Raw genomic sequence first — 18,611 nt, forward strand, 5'->3', positions numbered from 1 at the left:
AAGTCTGTTTATAATAAAGCGATGCTCTGCCTTAACAACACTATCAACAAGGCATGTCCTACAGGCCCTAGTTTTGCCGCACCTTGACTACTGTTCAGACGTGTGGTCAGATGCCACAAGAAAGGACTTAGGAAAATTGCAATTGGCTCAGAACAGGGCAGCACGGCTGGCTAATATTAATAATATGCATGCCAATCTCTCCTGGTTGAAAGTGGAGAGATTGACTTCATCACTAGTATTTATGAGAGGTGTTGGTTGACATGTTGCATGCACCGATCTGTCTGTCTATACTACTGGCACACAGCCTAGACACCCATCCATACCCCACAAAACATGCCACAAGAGGTCTCTTCACAGTCCCCACATCCAGAACAGACTATGGGAGGCATACAGTACTACATAGAGCCATGACTACATGGAACTCAATTCCACATCAAGTAACAGATGCAAGCAGTAAAATTAGATTAAAAAAAAACAGAAAAAAAAACACCTTATGGAACAACGGGGACTGTGAAGCAACACAAACATTGGCACAGACACATGCATACACACACACGATAACATACACACTATATGCACATATGGATTTAGTACTGTAGATATGTGGTAGTGGTGGAGTAGGGGCCTGAGGACACACAGTGTGTTGTGAAATCTGTGAATGTATTATGTTTTTAAAATGGTATAAACTGCCTTAATTTTGCTGGACCCCAGGAAGAGTAGCTGATGCTTTGGCAGAAGCTAATGGGGATCCATAATAAATACAAATGGTCTGGGGCTGTTTTTCATGTTTCAGGCTAGGCCCTTTAGTTCCAGTGAAGGGTAATCTTAATGTTACAGCATACTATGACATTCTAGATAATTCTGTGCTGCGAACATTTTGGGGGATGACCATGCCCCTGTGCACAAAGTGAGGTCCATACAGAAATGGTTTGTCGATCGGTGTGGAAGAATTTGATTGGCCTGGGATGAATTGGAACGCTGACTGCGAACCAGGCCTAATCGCCCAACATCTCAAATGCTCTTGTGGCTGAATGGAAGCAAGTCCAAACATCTAGTGGAAAGCCTTCCCAGAAGAGTGGAGGCTGCTATATCAACAAAGGGGGCCAACTCCATATTAATGCCCATGATTTTGGAATGAGATGTTCGAGTAAGTGTCCACTTAGTGTGTTGTGGAATGTATTGTAAAGTTAAAATTGTATAACTGCCTTAATTTAGCCAGACCCTAAGAACAGTAGCTGATGCCTTGACAGCAGCTAAATGGGGATCCATAATAAATACAAATGAATATACTTTTGGTCATGTTTATCATTTAGTTCTGGGTTAACAGAGATTAAAATAATGTAATTTGGTCAGATGCATTTGTTTGTAGTCTGTCCACAAGAGAGCAGGCATCACTCAACTGAAGGTCCAAAGCATTGTTTCCCGTGTTGTCTGCAAAAATATTTCTGCGAGTTGTGTGATGCAAGTAGCTACTTTTTATTTCACCAAGATGGGAGTTTCCTCCAGATGCATCAGGTCCTTAGCTCAGCATTAAAATCTGTTATTTAAGGCTTACGTTGAAAGTGAATTTCATCTGCTGTTGGGACATTACGTCTGAGTCCTGGGGGGGGGGGGTACAGTATATCAGAAAGCTGGATCATTACTTTTAGCCAGCCATCTCTGATCTTATGGTTTGGGAATATAGATTCAGTCTAACATGTGTCAATCTTTACTGAAACTGCTTAACTCCTTGAGCCAGCTCTTTGGTGTTAAGCCAATTCACACAATTTACAATGATAACATAACTGGAATGTTAAATAGCACTTAATAACATGGTTGATTTTGAATACCTTGTTAGTTTGAAATGCCTCCATTTAGAATGTTCTCTGGGCTACATTTTGACAGTGCCAACATTCAGTTAGAAATTGACCATATTACTGCTAATGATGGGCAATGTTTCCCCAAAAGACTTCTGAAATGCAACAATGCGGCTTCAACGATATCATGAATTGATACACAATTATGTTACTTGATCCATTTTGACATTTGCACTATTATATTGAATGGTAGCCCACAATCTTGAACATCCTCTGCTTTTTCAGTCTTTTTTTTCTGAACTAGAGACATACATCCATGTAATATTATTAACTTATAGACTGTCATTCAGAGCAGGGAAGCCCAGCAAACAGATATGGCTGTCTGCCAGGACTTGTAGGCTTGGCTCTCTTTGGACTTTGAGTCCTTGGTCACTTCAGGTCGTTCTTGTCCAGGCATGTCAACGGCACTATCCTCTGACCATCCTCCATTGTAGTGGAGCTCTGGGCTCTCACGCTCGGCACAGCTTCAGAGGAAAGTTCTCAGTGATCAGATGTTCGTCATGGAGGACAATCACCACATTCACCTCAAACTCTACAGAGGAACAAAGAATCGCATCGGTCAGCCATCGGTAAACCACAAACTGTTGCACTATTCGACTTGTATTTATTACAGGTGAACTCACCGACTTTAAAGTTGATGGTCTCAAGGGTAGGGCAGGTAAAGAGCCTGGGGAAGACCATGTAGATGGGGATGGGGAGGCTGTGGCAGACATCTCCCTCTGCTATCTGGATGTTCTGGATCTCTGTGGCATCTCTGGCATAGCCCTCAGCACAGCCTGGCGCAGATGGAAAAACACACCATTAACTTCTATAGGAGTGGGTAGGGCCCTGTTTAGACACTAATCTGGATTGGTGAAAGCAAAGTAATTGGAATCTTACTTTCATTCAATCACATAGTTCCGATGAACAATACCCTCGAAGGAAGCATTGTTACAGTATTCTACCAGGGCCTGCCCTCTTAATATACCGAACAAAAATATAAAACGCAACATGTAAAGTGTATGTTCCATGTTTCATGAGCTGAAATAAAAAAATCCCAGAAATATTCCATACGCACAAAAAGCTTCTCAAATTGTGTACACAACCCTGTTAGTGAGCAATTCTCATTTTCAAAGATAATCCATCCACCTGACAGGGGTGTCATATGAAGAAGATGATTAAACAGCATGATCATTACACAAGTGCACCTTGTGCTGGGGACAATAAAAGGCCACTAAAATGTTCAGTTGTCTCACATAACACAATGCCACAGATGTCTCAAGTTGAGGGAGTGTGCAATTGGCATGCTGAATGCAGGAATGTCCACCTGTTGCCAGAGAATTGAATGTTAATTTCTCTAACATGAGGCACCTCTAAAGTAATTATAGATTATTTGGAAATACATTCAACTGGCCTTACAACCAAAGACCATGTGTCATCACACCAGTCAAAGACCTCCATATTCAGCTTCTTCACCTGCAGGATCGTCTGAAACCAGCCACCCGGACAGCTGATGAAACTGTGGGTTTGCACAACCAAATAATTTCTGCACAAACTGTCAGAAAATGTTTCAGGGAAGCACATCTGCGTGCTTGTCACCCTTACCATGGTCTTGACCTAACTGCAGTGGGCAAATGCTCACTTTCATTGGCCCCTGGCACGCTGGAGAAGTGTGCTCTTCACGGATGAATCCCGGTTTCAGCTGTATTGGGAAAATGGCAGACGTATGGTGTGGTGTGTGCGAGCGGTTTGCTGATGTCAACATTGTGAACAGAGTGCCCCATGGTGAAGCAGGGGGTTTATGGTATGGGCAGGCATACGCTACGGACAATGCCCACAAATGTATTTTATCAACGGCAATTTAAACACACAGAGATACCATGGCAAGATCCATGTTGCAAGGATCTGTACACAATTCCTAGAAGCTGAAAATGTCCCTGTTCTTCCATGGCCTGCATAGTCACCAGACATGTCACCCATTGAGCACGTTTGGGATGCTCTGGATCGACGTGCATGTTCCAGTTCCCGCCATTATCCAGCAACTTCACGCAGCCATCGAAGAGTAGTGGGACAACATTCCACAGGCCACAATTAACAGCCTGATCATCCCTATGCGAAGGAGCTGTGTCGCGCTGCATGAGGCAAATGGTGGTCACACCAGATACTGACTTGTTTTCTGATCCACGCCCCTACTTTTCTTTTAAAGGTATGTGACCAATAGATGTATATCTGTAGATTAGGGCCTAATGAATTTATTTCAATTGTATGATATCCTTTTATGACCTGCAACTTAGTAAAATATTTAATTGCTGCATGTTGCGTTTATATTTTTGTTCATTGTAGATGGGCTACAGTAAGTAACGCCAGACTCACCGCAGGTCTCCACGCGGACCAGCTGTAGCTCGATGCTCTTGATGGCCACATCAGAGCTCTCCACCACCAGTTCTCCAGTCAGGGGCTTAGTGATCACACAGTTTGTGGCATCCAGGTGGCCCCGGATCAGGAACTTGGGCAGCAAACTCCTCTGAGGGAGATGGTGAGTAATACAAAGATGGGATGATGTTAACGGTCTGAACATTCCCGCTACGGTGTCTGCTGGTTTCCCTCAAATAATTTTGATCAATGATGGAGTAGACCTATTAAGACCCAGGAAACCAACATCTAGAATGCCAAAAGGTACACTATACAGTTGAAGTCATACGTTTACATACACTTAGGTTAGAGTCATTAAAACTATTTTTCCAACCACTCCACAAATTTCTTGTTAACAAACTATAGTTTTGGCAAGTCGGTCAGGACATTACTTTGTGCATGACACAAGTAATTTTTTCAACAATTGTTTACAGAGATTCTCACTTAAAATTCACTGTATCACAATTCCAGTGAGCTAGAAGCTTACATACACTAAGTTGACTGTGCCTTGAAGCAGCTTAGAACATTCTAGAAAATCATGTCATGGTTTGAGAAGCTTCTGATAGGCTAATTGACATAATGAGTCAATTGGAGGTGTACCTGTGGATGTATTTCAAGGCCTACCTTCAAACTCAGTGCCTCTTTGCTTGACATCATGGAAAAATCAAAAGAAATCAGCCAAGACCTCAGAAAAAACATTGTAGACCTCCACAAGTCTGGTTCATCCTTGGGAGCAATTTCCAAATGCCTGAAGGTACCACATTCATCTGTACAAACAATAGTACGCAAGTATAAACACCATGGGACCACGCAGCCATCATACCGCTCAGGAAGGAGACGCGTTCTGTCTCCTAGAGATGAACGTACTGTGGTGCGAAAAGTGCAAATCAATCCCAGAACAACAGCAAAGGACCTTGTGAAGATGCTGGAGGAAACGGGTACAAAAGTATCTATATCCACAGTAAAGTCCTGTATCGAAATAACCTGAAAGGCCGCTCAGCAAGGAAGAAGCCACTGCTCCAAAACCGCCATAAAAAAAGCCAGACTACGGTTTGCAACCGCACGTAGGGACAAAGATCATACTTTTTGGAGAAATTTCCTCTGGTCTGATGAAACAAAAATAGAACTGTTTGGCCATAATGACCATCGTCATGTTTGGAGGGAAAAGGGGGATGCTGGCAAGCCGAAGAACACCATCCCAAACGTAAAGCACGGGGGTGGCAGCATCATGTTGTGGGGGTGCTTTGCTGCAGGAGGGACTGGTGCACTTCATAAAAAAGATGACGTCATGAGGCAGGACAATTATGTGGATATATTGAAGAAACATCTCACGACATCAGTCAAGAAGTTAAAGCTTGGTCGCAAATGGGTCTTGCAAATGGACAATGACCCCAAGCATACTTCCAAAGTTGTGGAAAAATGGCTTAAGGACAACAAAGTCATGGTATTGGAGTGGCCATCACAAAGCCCTGACCTCAGTCCTACAGACAATTTGTGGGCAGAACTGAAAAAGTGTGTGCGAGCAAGGAGACCTACAAACCTGACTCAGTTAAACCAGCTCTGTCAGGAGGAATGGGACAAAATTCACCCAACTTATTGTGGGAAGCTTGTGGAAGGCTACCCGAAACATTTGACTCAAGTTAAACAATTTAAAGGCAATGCTACCCAATACTAATTGAGTGTAAAATTATGTGGACGCCCCTTCAAATGAGTGGATTCAGTTATTTCAGCCATACCGGTTGCTGACAGGTGTATTCAAATCGAGCACACAGCCATGCAATCTCCACAGAGAAACATTAGCAGTAGAATGGCCTTACTGAAGAGCTCAGTGACTTTCAACATGGCACCTTCATAGGATGCCATCTTTCCAACAAGTCAGTTCGTCAAATTTCTGCCCTGCTAGACCTGCCCTGGTCAACTGTAAGTGTTGTTTTTGTGACGTGGAAATGTCTAGCAGCAACAAGGCTCAGCCGCGAAGTGGTAGGCCACAAGCTCACAGAAAGGGACTGCGGAGTACTGAAGCATGTAAAAATATGTCCTTGGTTGCAACACTGACTACTAGCGTGTTCCAAACTTCCTCTGGAAGCAACGTCAGCACAATAACTGTTTGTAGGCAGCTTCATGAAATGGGTTTCCATGGCCAAGCAGCCGCACACAAGCCTAAGATCATCATGCACAATGCCAAGTGTCAGCTGGAGTGATGTAAAGCGCTCTTCCATTGGCAGTAGAAGCGCATTCTCTGGAGTGATGAATCACGCATTCCCATCTGGCAGTCCGACAGATGAATCTGGGTTCGGCAGATGCCACGATAACGCTACCTGCCCGAATGCATAATGCCAACTGTAAAGTTTGGTGGAGGAGGAATAATGGTCTGGGGCCGTTTTCAGGCTAGGCCCCATAATTCCAGTGAAGGGAAATCGTAACTCAACAGCAAACAATGACATTCTAGAGGATTCTGTGCTTCCAACTTTCTGGCAACAGTTTGGGGAAGGCCCTTTCCTGTATCAGCATGACAATGCCCCCATGAACAAAGCAAGGTTCATACAGAAATGGTTTGTTGAGATCAGTGTGGAGGAACTTGACCGGCCTGCACAGAGACCTGAACTCAACCCCATCGAACACCTTTGGGATGAATTAGAATTGTGAGCCAGGCCTAACAGGCCAACATCAGTGCCGGCCTCACCAATGCTCGTGGCTGAATGGAAGCAAGTCCCCGCAGCAATGTTCCAACATAGAGTGGAAAGCCTTCCCAGAAGAGTGGAGGATGTTATAGCAGCGAAGGGGACCAACTCCATATTAATGCCCAGGATTTTGGAATGAGATGGTTGACAAGTAGGTGTCCACATACTTTTGGTCATGTAGTGTAGATTAAATGTAATTTAACATTTTGTAGGTGTTTGGTCATATTCCCAACAGGTCTGCTGTACCTCGCGGACATTCTGCAGGGTCTCTGGCGTGATGGTGAAGTCTACCGGGGTGGGTTGCAGCTTGGCTTTCTGTGGCTGAGAGAAGAGAAAATGGATAGTCTAACCGTGAGCAAATGGAAGAGAAGGAACAGTCCCCTAGTAATCATGTATGATGTCATTGTGTAACTATAGATTACAACATCACTTCACTTGTAACTTCATCTATATTGAAGAAAATTATGAGAAACTACAGGCCTGTTTCTTACTGTAGCTACATGAAACTTAAAATCAAGCAACGTCAGATCATGTTATGGTGGTGTTTTTGTATGGTATTCTCAGAAGAGATTAGATATTGGTCTGAGTCAGGATGATGGTTGATCTCACCAGACAGTGCACCATGAATTCACAGGTCTTGCTCAGGTCTTTGGCCAACAAGGAACGCTTCATGTCACAACGGAGGGTGTACTGAGAAAATAAACACCATACAAATGATTAACATTAGTAACAAGGCTTTTGTGGGTACAAATCATTTTTCCACACATGATTTTGTCAGGAGAAACAGGCATATATGATTGTTAAAAGCCTGCCTTAAAATAAAGCTGGATACCTTTTCCAGTGGTAGAATTGAGACTGATAAGTCACCCCCCCCATGAGGTTCCTCATCAGTACTATCTGAAGTTTAGGTCTAATATTAGATGCAGTACAGAGCCTCCCCTCTGTCCTTCGAATGCCTCGCTTACGGATTCTGAAGACTTAGCGTTTCAAGGGTAAACATTCTTATTGGACAAAAACAAAGCCTATTAGAGAATTTTTCTCCAAAGGTTTAATGCTCAAGCGTTGCACTATTGAAATGTTGGTCTACATCTCATTGATTTTGCAGACAACAGAGCACATCTAGATCCTTTCTGAAGCTTGACTGATTCAGGGGACACAAAAAAACTCCAGTTTGAGAGTAAAAATTCCTCAGCAACTACAGAATGCCTTATTTTTACTCCAGCAAAATGTAAGATTGCCGGAACTTGACCTTTCAGCATCTGCTAATAACATTATTTCATTGCTTAGGCCTATACATCTGCAGTGATGAAAACATGATTTTTTAAAAGCAAACATTTAGTCTTCCTTGTATTTTTTTTGTTGCAGTTTCCTTGAGACAACAAACGACTGGAACACAGGGAATGTCAATCTGTGCCTCTCTGTCTCTACAATTACACCTCATTAGTGTCAGAGAGGTTTACAATCACAGTTGTTTTTGTATTTCTCCAGATGACATGACAATAAAAGGGATCTTGTAAATTGCCATTAGAAATAGCATGGGCACTGCGTCAGCTGAAGCAGGTCTGACCCAAAGATGGCAGACAAAATGCATACACAATCAATTCTGGACACTGAAATATCGGCTTTGGGAGGTATAGATTGGTTCCCTGGCTGGTCCTTGTCTGACATGGAGAAGAATCTAGGTCGTAGTCTGAAAACACAGAAGACAGCCATTTGCAAAGTGCAGGGCAGGCCCCAGCTCTGTGGTCATTACCTGAATGTTGACGAAAACGCCATGGTAGGTCTCATACAGCACTTTGTTGCCCTTTGTGTGCAGGGGGAACTCAAAGGGAATCTCTGTCTTGCCTCCAGGCACCTTGCCTTGCTTTACCACTTCAATGTTGCTCGTGATAAGTTGAATGGGCTGTTACAGAAAGAGGGGAGAGATCAATCTTTGACATTAGAGCCATTGATATACAGAATTAGGTAAGGTATCTATGCTCCATGTTGGCACTAAACAGTCCATGACAACAACAACATAATCTAATCATGTGAAAGAGGCAGTTCAATGTGTGGTGATCCTTGGGCTTGGGAATACCGTTGGACTCACCTTAACAGAGTTGTAGAAGGCCTCAAAGACTCCCACACTCTTGGAGCTAAGCTGTAGGTTGACAATTCCCTCCATGGTGAGAGTGATGCCCTGGTGCTGGACCGCCTCCTTACTAACTATCGCCACAACACCGGCAAGGACCTCCTGACATAATAAACCAGAAAATATATTACCAATATGAAATGCAAAAAGTATCACACTCTTGGTGTTTAGGATGTTCATAAAGCAGTACTATGACCAGAGGGTTTGGTGAAAATATACACATAACTGAACAAATAAAGGAAACACCAGCAAAGTGTCTTAAGCCGCCAGAACCACTTCAGTGCAAGTTGGCATTTTTTTTTTTTTTTTTTACATGTGTCTGGAACTCTATTGGAGGGATGTGATACTATTCTTCCACAAGACATTCCATCAATTGGTGTTTTGTTGATGGTGGTGGAAAACACTGTCTCTGGCTTCGCTCCAGAATCTCCCATAAGTGTTCAATTGGGTTGAGATCTGACGACTGACACATGATGATGAGATGTTAATTGCGTAATTAACTTAGGTACCACAACTGTTTGGAAGCACCTGCTTTCAATATACTTTCTTTCCCTCTTTTACTCAAGTGTTTCCTTTATTTTGGCAGTTACTTGTATGTCATCATGCGCGACATGCAACTTTTCAGGGAAGTTAGGAACCAATATACACAGGCAGTTAGGAAAGCAAAGGCTAGCTTTTTCAAACAGAAATGTGCATCCTTTAGCACAAAATCCAAAATGTTCTGGGACAGTGTAAAGTCCATGGAGAATAAGAGCACCTCCTCCCAGCTGCCCACTGCACCGTGGCTAGAAAACACTGTCACCACCGATAAATCTACGATAATTGAGAATTTCAATAAGCATTTTTCTACAGCTGGCCATGCTTTCCACCTGGCTACCCCTACCCCGGTCAACAGCTCTGCACCCCCTACAGCAACTTGCCCAAGCCTCCCCCATTTCTCCTTCATCCAAATCCAGAGCTGATGTTCTGAAAGAGCTGCAAAATCTGGACCCCTACAAATAAGCTGGACAATCTGGACCCTCTCTTTCTAAAAACATTATCCGGCACAATTGTTGCAACCCCTATTACTAGCCTGTTCAACCTCTCTTTCGTATCGTCTGAGATTCCCAAAGATTGGAAAGCTGCCACGATCATCCCCCTCTTCAAAGGGGGAGACACTCTAGACCCAAACTGTTACAGACCTATATCTATTCTACACTGCCTTTCTAAGGTATTTGAAAGCCAAGTTAACAGATCACCATTTCGAATCCCACCGTACCTTCTCCGCTATGCAATCTGGTTTCCGAGCTGGTCATGGGTGCACCTCAGCTACGCTCAAGGTCCTTAATGATATCATAACCGTCATTGATAAAAGACAATACTGTGCAGCCGTATTCATCGACCTGGCCAAGGCTTTCGACACCACATTCTTATCGGCAGACTCAACAGCCTTGGTTTCTCAAATGACTGCCTTGCCTGGTTCACCAACTACTTCTCAGACAGAGTTCAGTGTGTCAAATCGGAGGGCCTGTTGTCCGGACATCTGGCAGTCTCTATTGGGGTGCCACAGGGTTCAATTCTCGGGTCAAATCTATTCTCTGTATACATCAATGAAGGCGCTCCGTCTTGTGATTCTCTGATCCACCTCTACGCAGACAACACCATTCTGTATACTTCTGGCCATTCTTTAGGCACTGTGTTAACTGACCTCCAGACGAGCTCCAATGCCATACAACTCTCCTTCTGTGGCCTCCAACTGCTCTTAAACACAAGTAAAACTAAATGCATGATCTTCAACCGATCGTTGCCCGCACCTGCCCGTCCTCCCTTGTCTTACCTCATTTGCACACACTGCATATAGACTTTTTTTCTACTGTATTGACTGTATGTTTGTTTATTCCATGTGTAACTCTGTGTTGTGTGTCAATCTACTGTGCTTTATCTTGGCCAGGTCACAGTTGTAAATGAGAACTTGTTCTCAACTAGCCTACCTGGTTAAATAAAGGTGAAATAAATAAAAAATAAAGACTAAACTCTCCTTCCAGACACATAAAGCACCTCCAATCCAAAATTAAATCTAGAATCGGCTTCCTATTTCACAATCTTAATTAAATCTAGAATAAGCTTCCTATTTCATGCTGCCAAACATACTTTCGTAAAACTGACTACTCTACCGATCCTTGACTTCGGCGATGTCATTTACAAAATAGCCTCCAATAGTCTACTCAGAAAATTGGAGGCAGTCTATCACAGTGCCATCTGTTTCGTCACCAAAGCCCCATATACTACCCACCACTGCGATCTGTATGCTGTCACTGGCTGGCTTCGCTTCATATTCGTTGCCAAACCCACTGGCTCCAGGTCATCGATAAGTATTTGCTAGATAAAGCCCCTCCTTATCTCAGCTCTCTGGTACCATAGCAGCACCCACCCGTAGCATGCACTCCAGCAGGTATATTTCACTGGTTACCCCCAAAGCCAATTCCTCCTTTCATTCCAGTTCACTGCTGCCATTGACTGGAATGAATTGCAAAACTCACTAAAGCTGGAGACTCATTTCTCCCTTACTAACTTTAAGCATCAGCTGTCAGAGCAGTTTACAGATTATTGCACCTGTACATAGCCCATCTGTAAGTAGCCCATCCAATTACCTCATCCCCATATTGTTATTTTCTAGCTCCTTTGCACCCCATTATCGCTACTTGCACATTCATCTTCTGCACATCTATCACTTGTGTTTATTTGCTAAATTGTAATTATTTCACCACTACGGCCTATTTATTGCCTTACCTTCCTAATCTTACTTCATTTGTACACACTCTATATAGACTTTTCTATTGTGTTATTGACTGTACATTTGTTTATTCCATGTGTAACTCTGTTATTGTTTGTGTCACACAGCTTTGCTTTATCTTGGCCAGGTCGCTGTTGTAAATGAGAACTTGTTCTCAACTGGCCTACCTGGTTAAATAAAAGCTAAAATAAAAAAACTCACGTTCGACAACGTAGGACATTCACTAGAGGGCAGTAGAAACCTTACACATTGAAGAAATTGATAACTGCTGATCAGTCAAAATAATCATTATCATCTCTTCACCACAAACACATCAATTTTTGCTCTGTAGTAAGCAAAACAATTGTCATGCACACGACTTGCCAAGTTGCCAGAGCAATTTAACTCAATGTTAATCTAGCCACTGTATGGTGAAGTTAATGATACAATTGGAGTAAAACAATGGTCAACACGAGCTAATAACGGAACACATCGAGGGTAGAAGAGGTTAAAATACGGGTGGTTAAGTACTTATTGAACACTTCACCGTATCACCTGTCACTGATGCACTTGTTCAAGCTATACCATTTGGAATGACTTCTGCGGAGTACGTGAGCTGCTTTATACCCAAACAAGCGTGACACAATGTCATCGCTTCTTACAGTTTGGTAGCATCGATAGTTATACTGTATATCTTACTATGTACATTTCAGGCAGATTGATCCTTACCCCCTCATGATATACTTTATTTGCTCTTTTCAGTCTGATGTCCAAACTAGCACTCATTTTCGACGATTTGGCGGATATCGATCAAAATGTAAAGCAAAGACAATCCACCTTTCTCCTCTTCAGCTGCGATATTTCCTCACACAGGTCATGTGATAAATTGTAGATATGTCATGTGACCAATACACCGAACCGCTATGTCCGCCCCCCCAAATTAAGAGAATTTGGCGAGTTCATATGCTAGTCGGAACTAGGAAACTCGGAAATGTCTGACTTGCTGATTCGTTGAACGCGTCACGTGTGCGTCACGTGTATAACTATAACCAGTTAGCAAGTCGGAAATGTCCAAGTTTCCGTCTTCCGACTGGTACGTCAACGCGTCAAGAGTCAGAGCCAGCAGTCTAATCGCGTTATTTTTACCCTATCAACCCTCGCGCTGAATCTTAGGTAGCTGCCTGGCTGGAGTGACTCATAATGGGCGTGTCGAGAGAAGTGGGAGGATGGGGAGAAATGGGACAATCAAGATCAGTGACAGTTGGGTGGAAAGAGAGGAAATGGCTACTGTGCTTGAATCTGAATGCGCGGCAAGTAAAGTGTGTGACAATTAATGGAAAATAGTGGAATCAAAGAATGGAACAAAACGAGCAAAAGTTGCAGTAGAAGACAAGGACCTGTCCAATAATGCTTTTCTTATTGGACTGTGTTTTTTGGACAAGGAGATTTATTTGGAAAATCCATTTGTAATATCGAGGACTGTGAAGAAAGCAGTGGATTGAATCAAGGTGACTAGAAGCAGCCTTGTTTTGGTTAATTGTGTTCATGGAGAACAGAAGAAGCATGCACTAGATCTGGCAAAATTGTCCACATCAGAAGTAACATATTGCTCTTCGGAGCAGGGCACCTGCCAAATGAGTTATAGCAGGAGTCTCGTTGGATATAGATGACAAGTACCATAGTCACAAAATCACAGGAGTGGTCAGTGCACATTGCCTGACCCGTATGATAAATGGAAGGAAGGAGAAAAGCCTATCGATATTGTTGTTTGAGGAGACTACCTTAATATGTGAAGCTTGGATATGTGAGAGCATTTGTGTACTAACCATTACAGTGTGGGAATTGTAAAGGATATGGTCATGTGTCAAAAAAAATTCAGGCGGGAGAAGTATAATATTGAAGAATCTGTCATTCTGTCCGGACTTCCTTGAGTGCACTATTAGGGTGAAGGAGGTAGAGGTGTCAAGGTTCAGGGCTGTGCAGCAGATCACCTATGTGGAGACGGTGAAGAGAGTTGAAGTGACAAGAGGCAATAGTGTTGAAGATATGGCAGTTGATGCATTGCAACCAGTTCCTAATGTTTTAAGTCAATCGAGTGATCTGGATACACTCATTGTGAAGAAAGTGGATTTTGTGGCATTTATAGCCACAGTGATTAATTGTACAGCACAAGGGTCTAAGAAGCTGGAGATCACTATATTTGCAGCCGAGAAGTTTTTGGGGCTCCATGAAGTACTGCAAGGACTATTGTCGCTAGGAAATGTCCCACCCTCAAAAGAGTCATTTTGAGCCTGTGAATGGACCTGATTAGAATGTATGAATTAATTTTTACAGAAAAGCAGGTTTATTTTGTTTAGTTAATACTTTTTTATAGTTTGTATGATATTTGATTTATTTGATCCACATTATTTAGTTTTTTGCGATTCTTATTATTCACCTGTACAGTTGGTGGTGAAATGCATATGAAATTTGTTGCGAACTCCATTATACCATAGAAGAAGAAGCATTGCTTTGGCCGTTGTGTTTCAGACTTTCAGTGCGTGTTCTTTGGCAGAGATGACGGTAGGTATTTTAGCTAACGTAACATTTTGCTGTTCACTTAGAGCTCTGTATTTGGTATAACGTTAGCTAGCTACGAGTATCTAAACCAAATCAAATGTTATTTGTCACATGCACCAACTACAACAAGTGTAGACTGTACTATGACATGCTTACTTTACAAGCCCTTAACCAACAATGCCGTTAAATAAATAAAGTTAAGAAAATATTTACAAAATAAACTGAAGTAAAAAATAAGTAACACAATAAAATAACAATAACGAGATTACATACAGGGTGTACCGGTACCGAGTCAATGTGCGGGGGTACAGGTCAGGCGAGGTCATTTGTACATGTAGGCAGGGGTAAAGTGACTATGCCTAGATAAACAGCGAGTACCAGCAGTGTAAACGCAAAGGGGAGAGGGGTGTCATTGTAAATGGTCCGGGTGGCCATTTTATAAATTGTTCAGCAGTCTTATGGCTTGGGGATAGAAGTTGTTAAGGTGGCCTTTTTGACCTAGACTTGGTACTGCTGGCCATGCAGTAGGAGAGAGAACAGTCTATGACTTGGGTGACTGGAGTCTTTGACACTTTTTTGAACCTTCCTCTGACATATATATAGGTCCTGGATGGCAGGAAGCTTGGCCCCAGAGATGTACTGGGCCGTACACACTATCATCTGTAGCACCTTCCGGTCGAATGCCGAACAGTTGCCATACCAGACAGTGATGCAACTGGTCAGGATGCTCTCGATGGTGCAGCTGTAGAACTGTTTGAGCACCTGCCAAATCTTTTCAGTCTCATGAGGAGGAAAAAGTGTTGTGGTGCCCTCTTCACAAGTGTCTTGATGTGTTTGGACCATGATAGTTTGTTGTTCAGGTAGACAACAAGGAACTTGAAATTCTCAACCCACTCCACTACAGCCCTGTCGATATTCGGCCCTCATTTTCCTGTAGTCCATGATCAACTCCTTTGTCTTGCTCATGTTGAGGGATAGGTTGTTGTCTTGCCACCGGACTGCCAAGTCTCTGACCTCCTCCCTATAGGCTGTCTCATCGTTATCTCACTGTTGTGTCGTCAGCAAACTTAATGATGGTGTTGGAGTCCTGCTTGACCACTCAGTTGTGGGAGAACAGGAGGGGCCTAAGCACGCACCCCTGAGGGGCCCCCATGTTGAGGATCAGCATGGCAGATGTGTAGCTGCCTACCCTTACCACCTGGGGGGAGGCCTGTCAGGAAGTCCAGGATCCAGTTGCAGAGGGAGGTGTTTAGTCCCAGGGTCCTTAGCTTAGTGATGAGCTTTGTGGGCACTATGGTGTTGAATGCTGAGCTGTAGTCAATGAACAGCATTCTCACATAGGTGTTCCTTTTGTCCAGGTGGGAACGAGCAGTGTGGAGTGCGATTGAGATTGCGTCATCTGTGGATCTTTTTGGGCGATATGTGAATTGGGGTGGGTCTAGGGTTACCTTGATGATGGTGTTGATGTGAGCCATGCCCAGCCTTTCAAAGCACTTTATGGCTACTGACGTGAGAGCTATGGGGCGGTAGTCATTTAGGCAGGTTACCTAAGCTTTGTTGGGCACAATCAACAGTATCAGTCAAAAGTTTGTACACACCCACTTATTCCAGGGTTTTTCTTTATTTCGATTATTTTCTACATTGTAGAATAATAGTGAAGACAAAACTATGAAAAAACACGTATGGAATCATTTAGTAACAAAAAAAGTGTTAAACAAATTAAAAATATTTTAGATTCTTCAAAGTAGCCAGCCTTTGCATTGATGACAGCTTTGCACTCTTGGCATTCTCTCAACCAGCTTCACCTGTAATGCTTTTCCAACAGTCTTGAAGGACTTCCCACATATGCTGAGCACTTGTTGGCTGCTTTTCTTTCACTCTGCGGTCCAACTCATCCTAAACCATCTCAATTGGGTGGAGTTCGGGTGATTGTGGAGTTTCATCATAGTGCTTGATGGTTTCTGCGACTGCACTTGAAGAAACGTTCAAAGTTCTTGACATTTTTCAGAATGACTGGCCTTCATGTCTTAAAGTAATGATGGACTGTCATTTCTCTTTGCTTATTTGAGCTGTTCTTGCCATAATATGGACTTGGTCTTTTACCAAATAGGGCTATCTTCTGTATCCCACCCCTACCTTGTCACAACAACTGATTGGCTCAAAAGCATTAAGAAGGAAAGAAATTCCACAAATGTACTTTTAACCAGGCCTACCTGTTAATTGAAATGGATTCCAGGTGACTACCTCATGAAGCTGGTTGAGATAATGCCAAGTGTGCAAAGCTGTCATTGAGGCAAAGGGTGGCTACTTTGAAGAATCTCAAATGTAAAATATATTTTGATTTGTTTAACATTTTTTTCCATATGTGTTATTTCATAGTTCTGATGTCTGCACTATTATTCTATAGAAAACTAAATAAAAACCCTGGAATGAGTAGGTGTTTCCAAACTTTTGACTGGTACTATGAATGTATGTACAGTGGGGCAAAAAATTATTTAGTCAGCTACCAATTGTGCAAGTTCTCCCACTTAAAAAGATGAGAGAGGCCTGAATTTTCATCATAGGTACACTTCAACTATGACAGACAAAATTAGAAAAGTAAATCCAGAAAATCACATTGTAGGATTTTAATGAATGTATTTGCAAATTATGGTGGAAAATAAGTATTTGGTCAATAACAAACGTTTATCTCAATACTTTGTTATATACCCTTTGTTGGCAATGACAGAGGTCAAACATTTTCTGTAAGTCTTCACAAGGTTTTCACACACTGTTGCTGGTATTTTGGCCCATTCCTCCATGCTGATCTCCTCTAGAGCAGTGATGTTTTGGGGCTGTTGCTGGGCAACACAGACTTTCAACTCCCTCCAAAGATTTTCTATGGGGTTGAGATCTGGAGACTGGCTAGGCCACTCCAGGACCTTGAAATGCTTGTTACGAAGCCACTCCTTCGTTGCCCGGGTGGTGTGTTTGGGATCATTGTCATGCTAAAAGACCCAGACATGTTTCATCTTCAATGCCCTTGCTGATGGAAGGAGGTTTTCACTCAAAATCTCACCCATTCATTATTTCCTTTATACAGATCAGTAGTCCTGGCCCTTTTGCAGAAAAACAGACCCAAAGCATAATGTTTCCACCCCCATGCTTCACAGTAGGTATGGTGTTCTTTGGATGCAACTCAGCATTCTTTGTCCCCTAATATTGCTTCTCTTACTCCATTCACTGTTTCTATAACTGATTTGATATCAGCCTTGGGCAGCTCCTGTTCACTCAACTCCTGAAACTGAACCTACTCTACCCAGCTCAAATATCCATCTCAATCAATTTCCAACTGATTCTTAAACCCTCAATCCTACAGTACACATATGATAGTGATCACTACCCCCTGTAGATTCCTCAAACCTCCCAACTACATCTGCCTGCCATTGATCTTGATATCAAAGTTAGATCCAGAGCAGATTCATTCCCAATTACGGGGGTCATTCCTGGCCATCCAGTAGCTCATCCTGTCCATTTACATCAGTCCGTAACCCTCCCCAGAGCGTACTATGAGCATTGAAATCCCCACACCATCTTACTTATCATATCTTATGTTGACGTTCTACATTTCCAAGGGCCATCAACTCTAGTCTCTTACATAGGTTGTAAAAGTTAACTATTACTATATTCCCCCCTCCCAACACACCTCTACCACTACATACTGTTCAACTCCCTCTCCTACACACCTATATGGGATCGTCCGCTTTATTAAATGTAGCACACCCTCCTCCTGCCACCCTCTCTACAGACTGCAACATAAATTTGTAATACCAAATCTAGAGTAGGTTTAAGCCATGTCTCCTGGAGACATAATAATAATAATATATGCCATTTAGCAGACACTTTTATCCAAAGCGACTTACAGTCATGTGTGCATACATTCTACGTATGGGTGGTCCCGGGAATCGAACCCACTACCCTGGCATTACAAGCGCCATGCTCTACCAACTGAGCTACAGAAGGACATCACATCAGGTTTGGCTGGTAACTCCTCAAGAAACAATTTTTTTGTTTTGTTTTTACTCTTTTTATTGGTATTTTTTTCAGTTACAGTAAACAATGCTTGAAATACAGTACATTGCACATGTGATCATGGCAGTCCGCAAACAAACGTTCAAGGTGCATTCCGCCAGCTACTGTGCTGGAGTGTGCAATCAATCATGCTCTGCCTAATTCTGTACTACTAAGAAAAGAAAATGTAA

At 42.7% G+C, this 18,611-nt stretch overlaps 1 protein-coding gene across 1 annotated transcript; it reads right to left on the reverse strand.

Annotated features, from left to right (window-relative positions):
- Window positions 1-1,460: 1,460 nt before the first annotated feature.
- On the reverse strand, window positions 1,461-12,754 carry vps26c (VPS26 endosomal protein sorting factor C). The gene is made up of 8 exons (XM_046307036.1): window positions 12,541-12,754; window positions 9,018-9,161; window positions 8,682-8,831; window positions 7,538-7,618; window positions 7,175-7,249; window positions 4,209-4,359; window positions 2,480-2,632; window positions 1,461-2,388 (listed from the first exon to the last, which is right to left on the reverse strand). The coding sequence occupies exons 1-8, from the start codon at window positions 12,595-12,597 to the stop codon at window positions 2,306-2,308; spliced, it is 894 nt and encodes a 297-aa protein (XP_046162992.1). The 5' UTR covers window positions 12,598-12,754; the 3' UTR covers window positions 1,461-2,305.
- Between the last annotated feature and the right edge of the window lie 5,857 nt (window positions 12,755-18,611).

Source organism: Oncorhynchus gorbuscha, linkage group LG16 (assembly GCF_021184085.1).
Source record: "Oncorhynchus gorbuscha isolate QuinsamMale2020 ecotype Even-year linkage group LG16, OgorEven_v1.0, whole genome shotgun sequence".
Classification (NCBI taxonomy): Eukaryota; Metazoa; Chordata; class Actinopteri; order Salmoniformes; family Salmonidae; genus Oncorhynchus; species Oncorhynchus gorbuscha.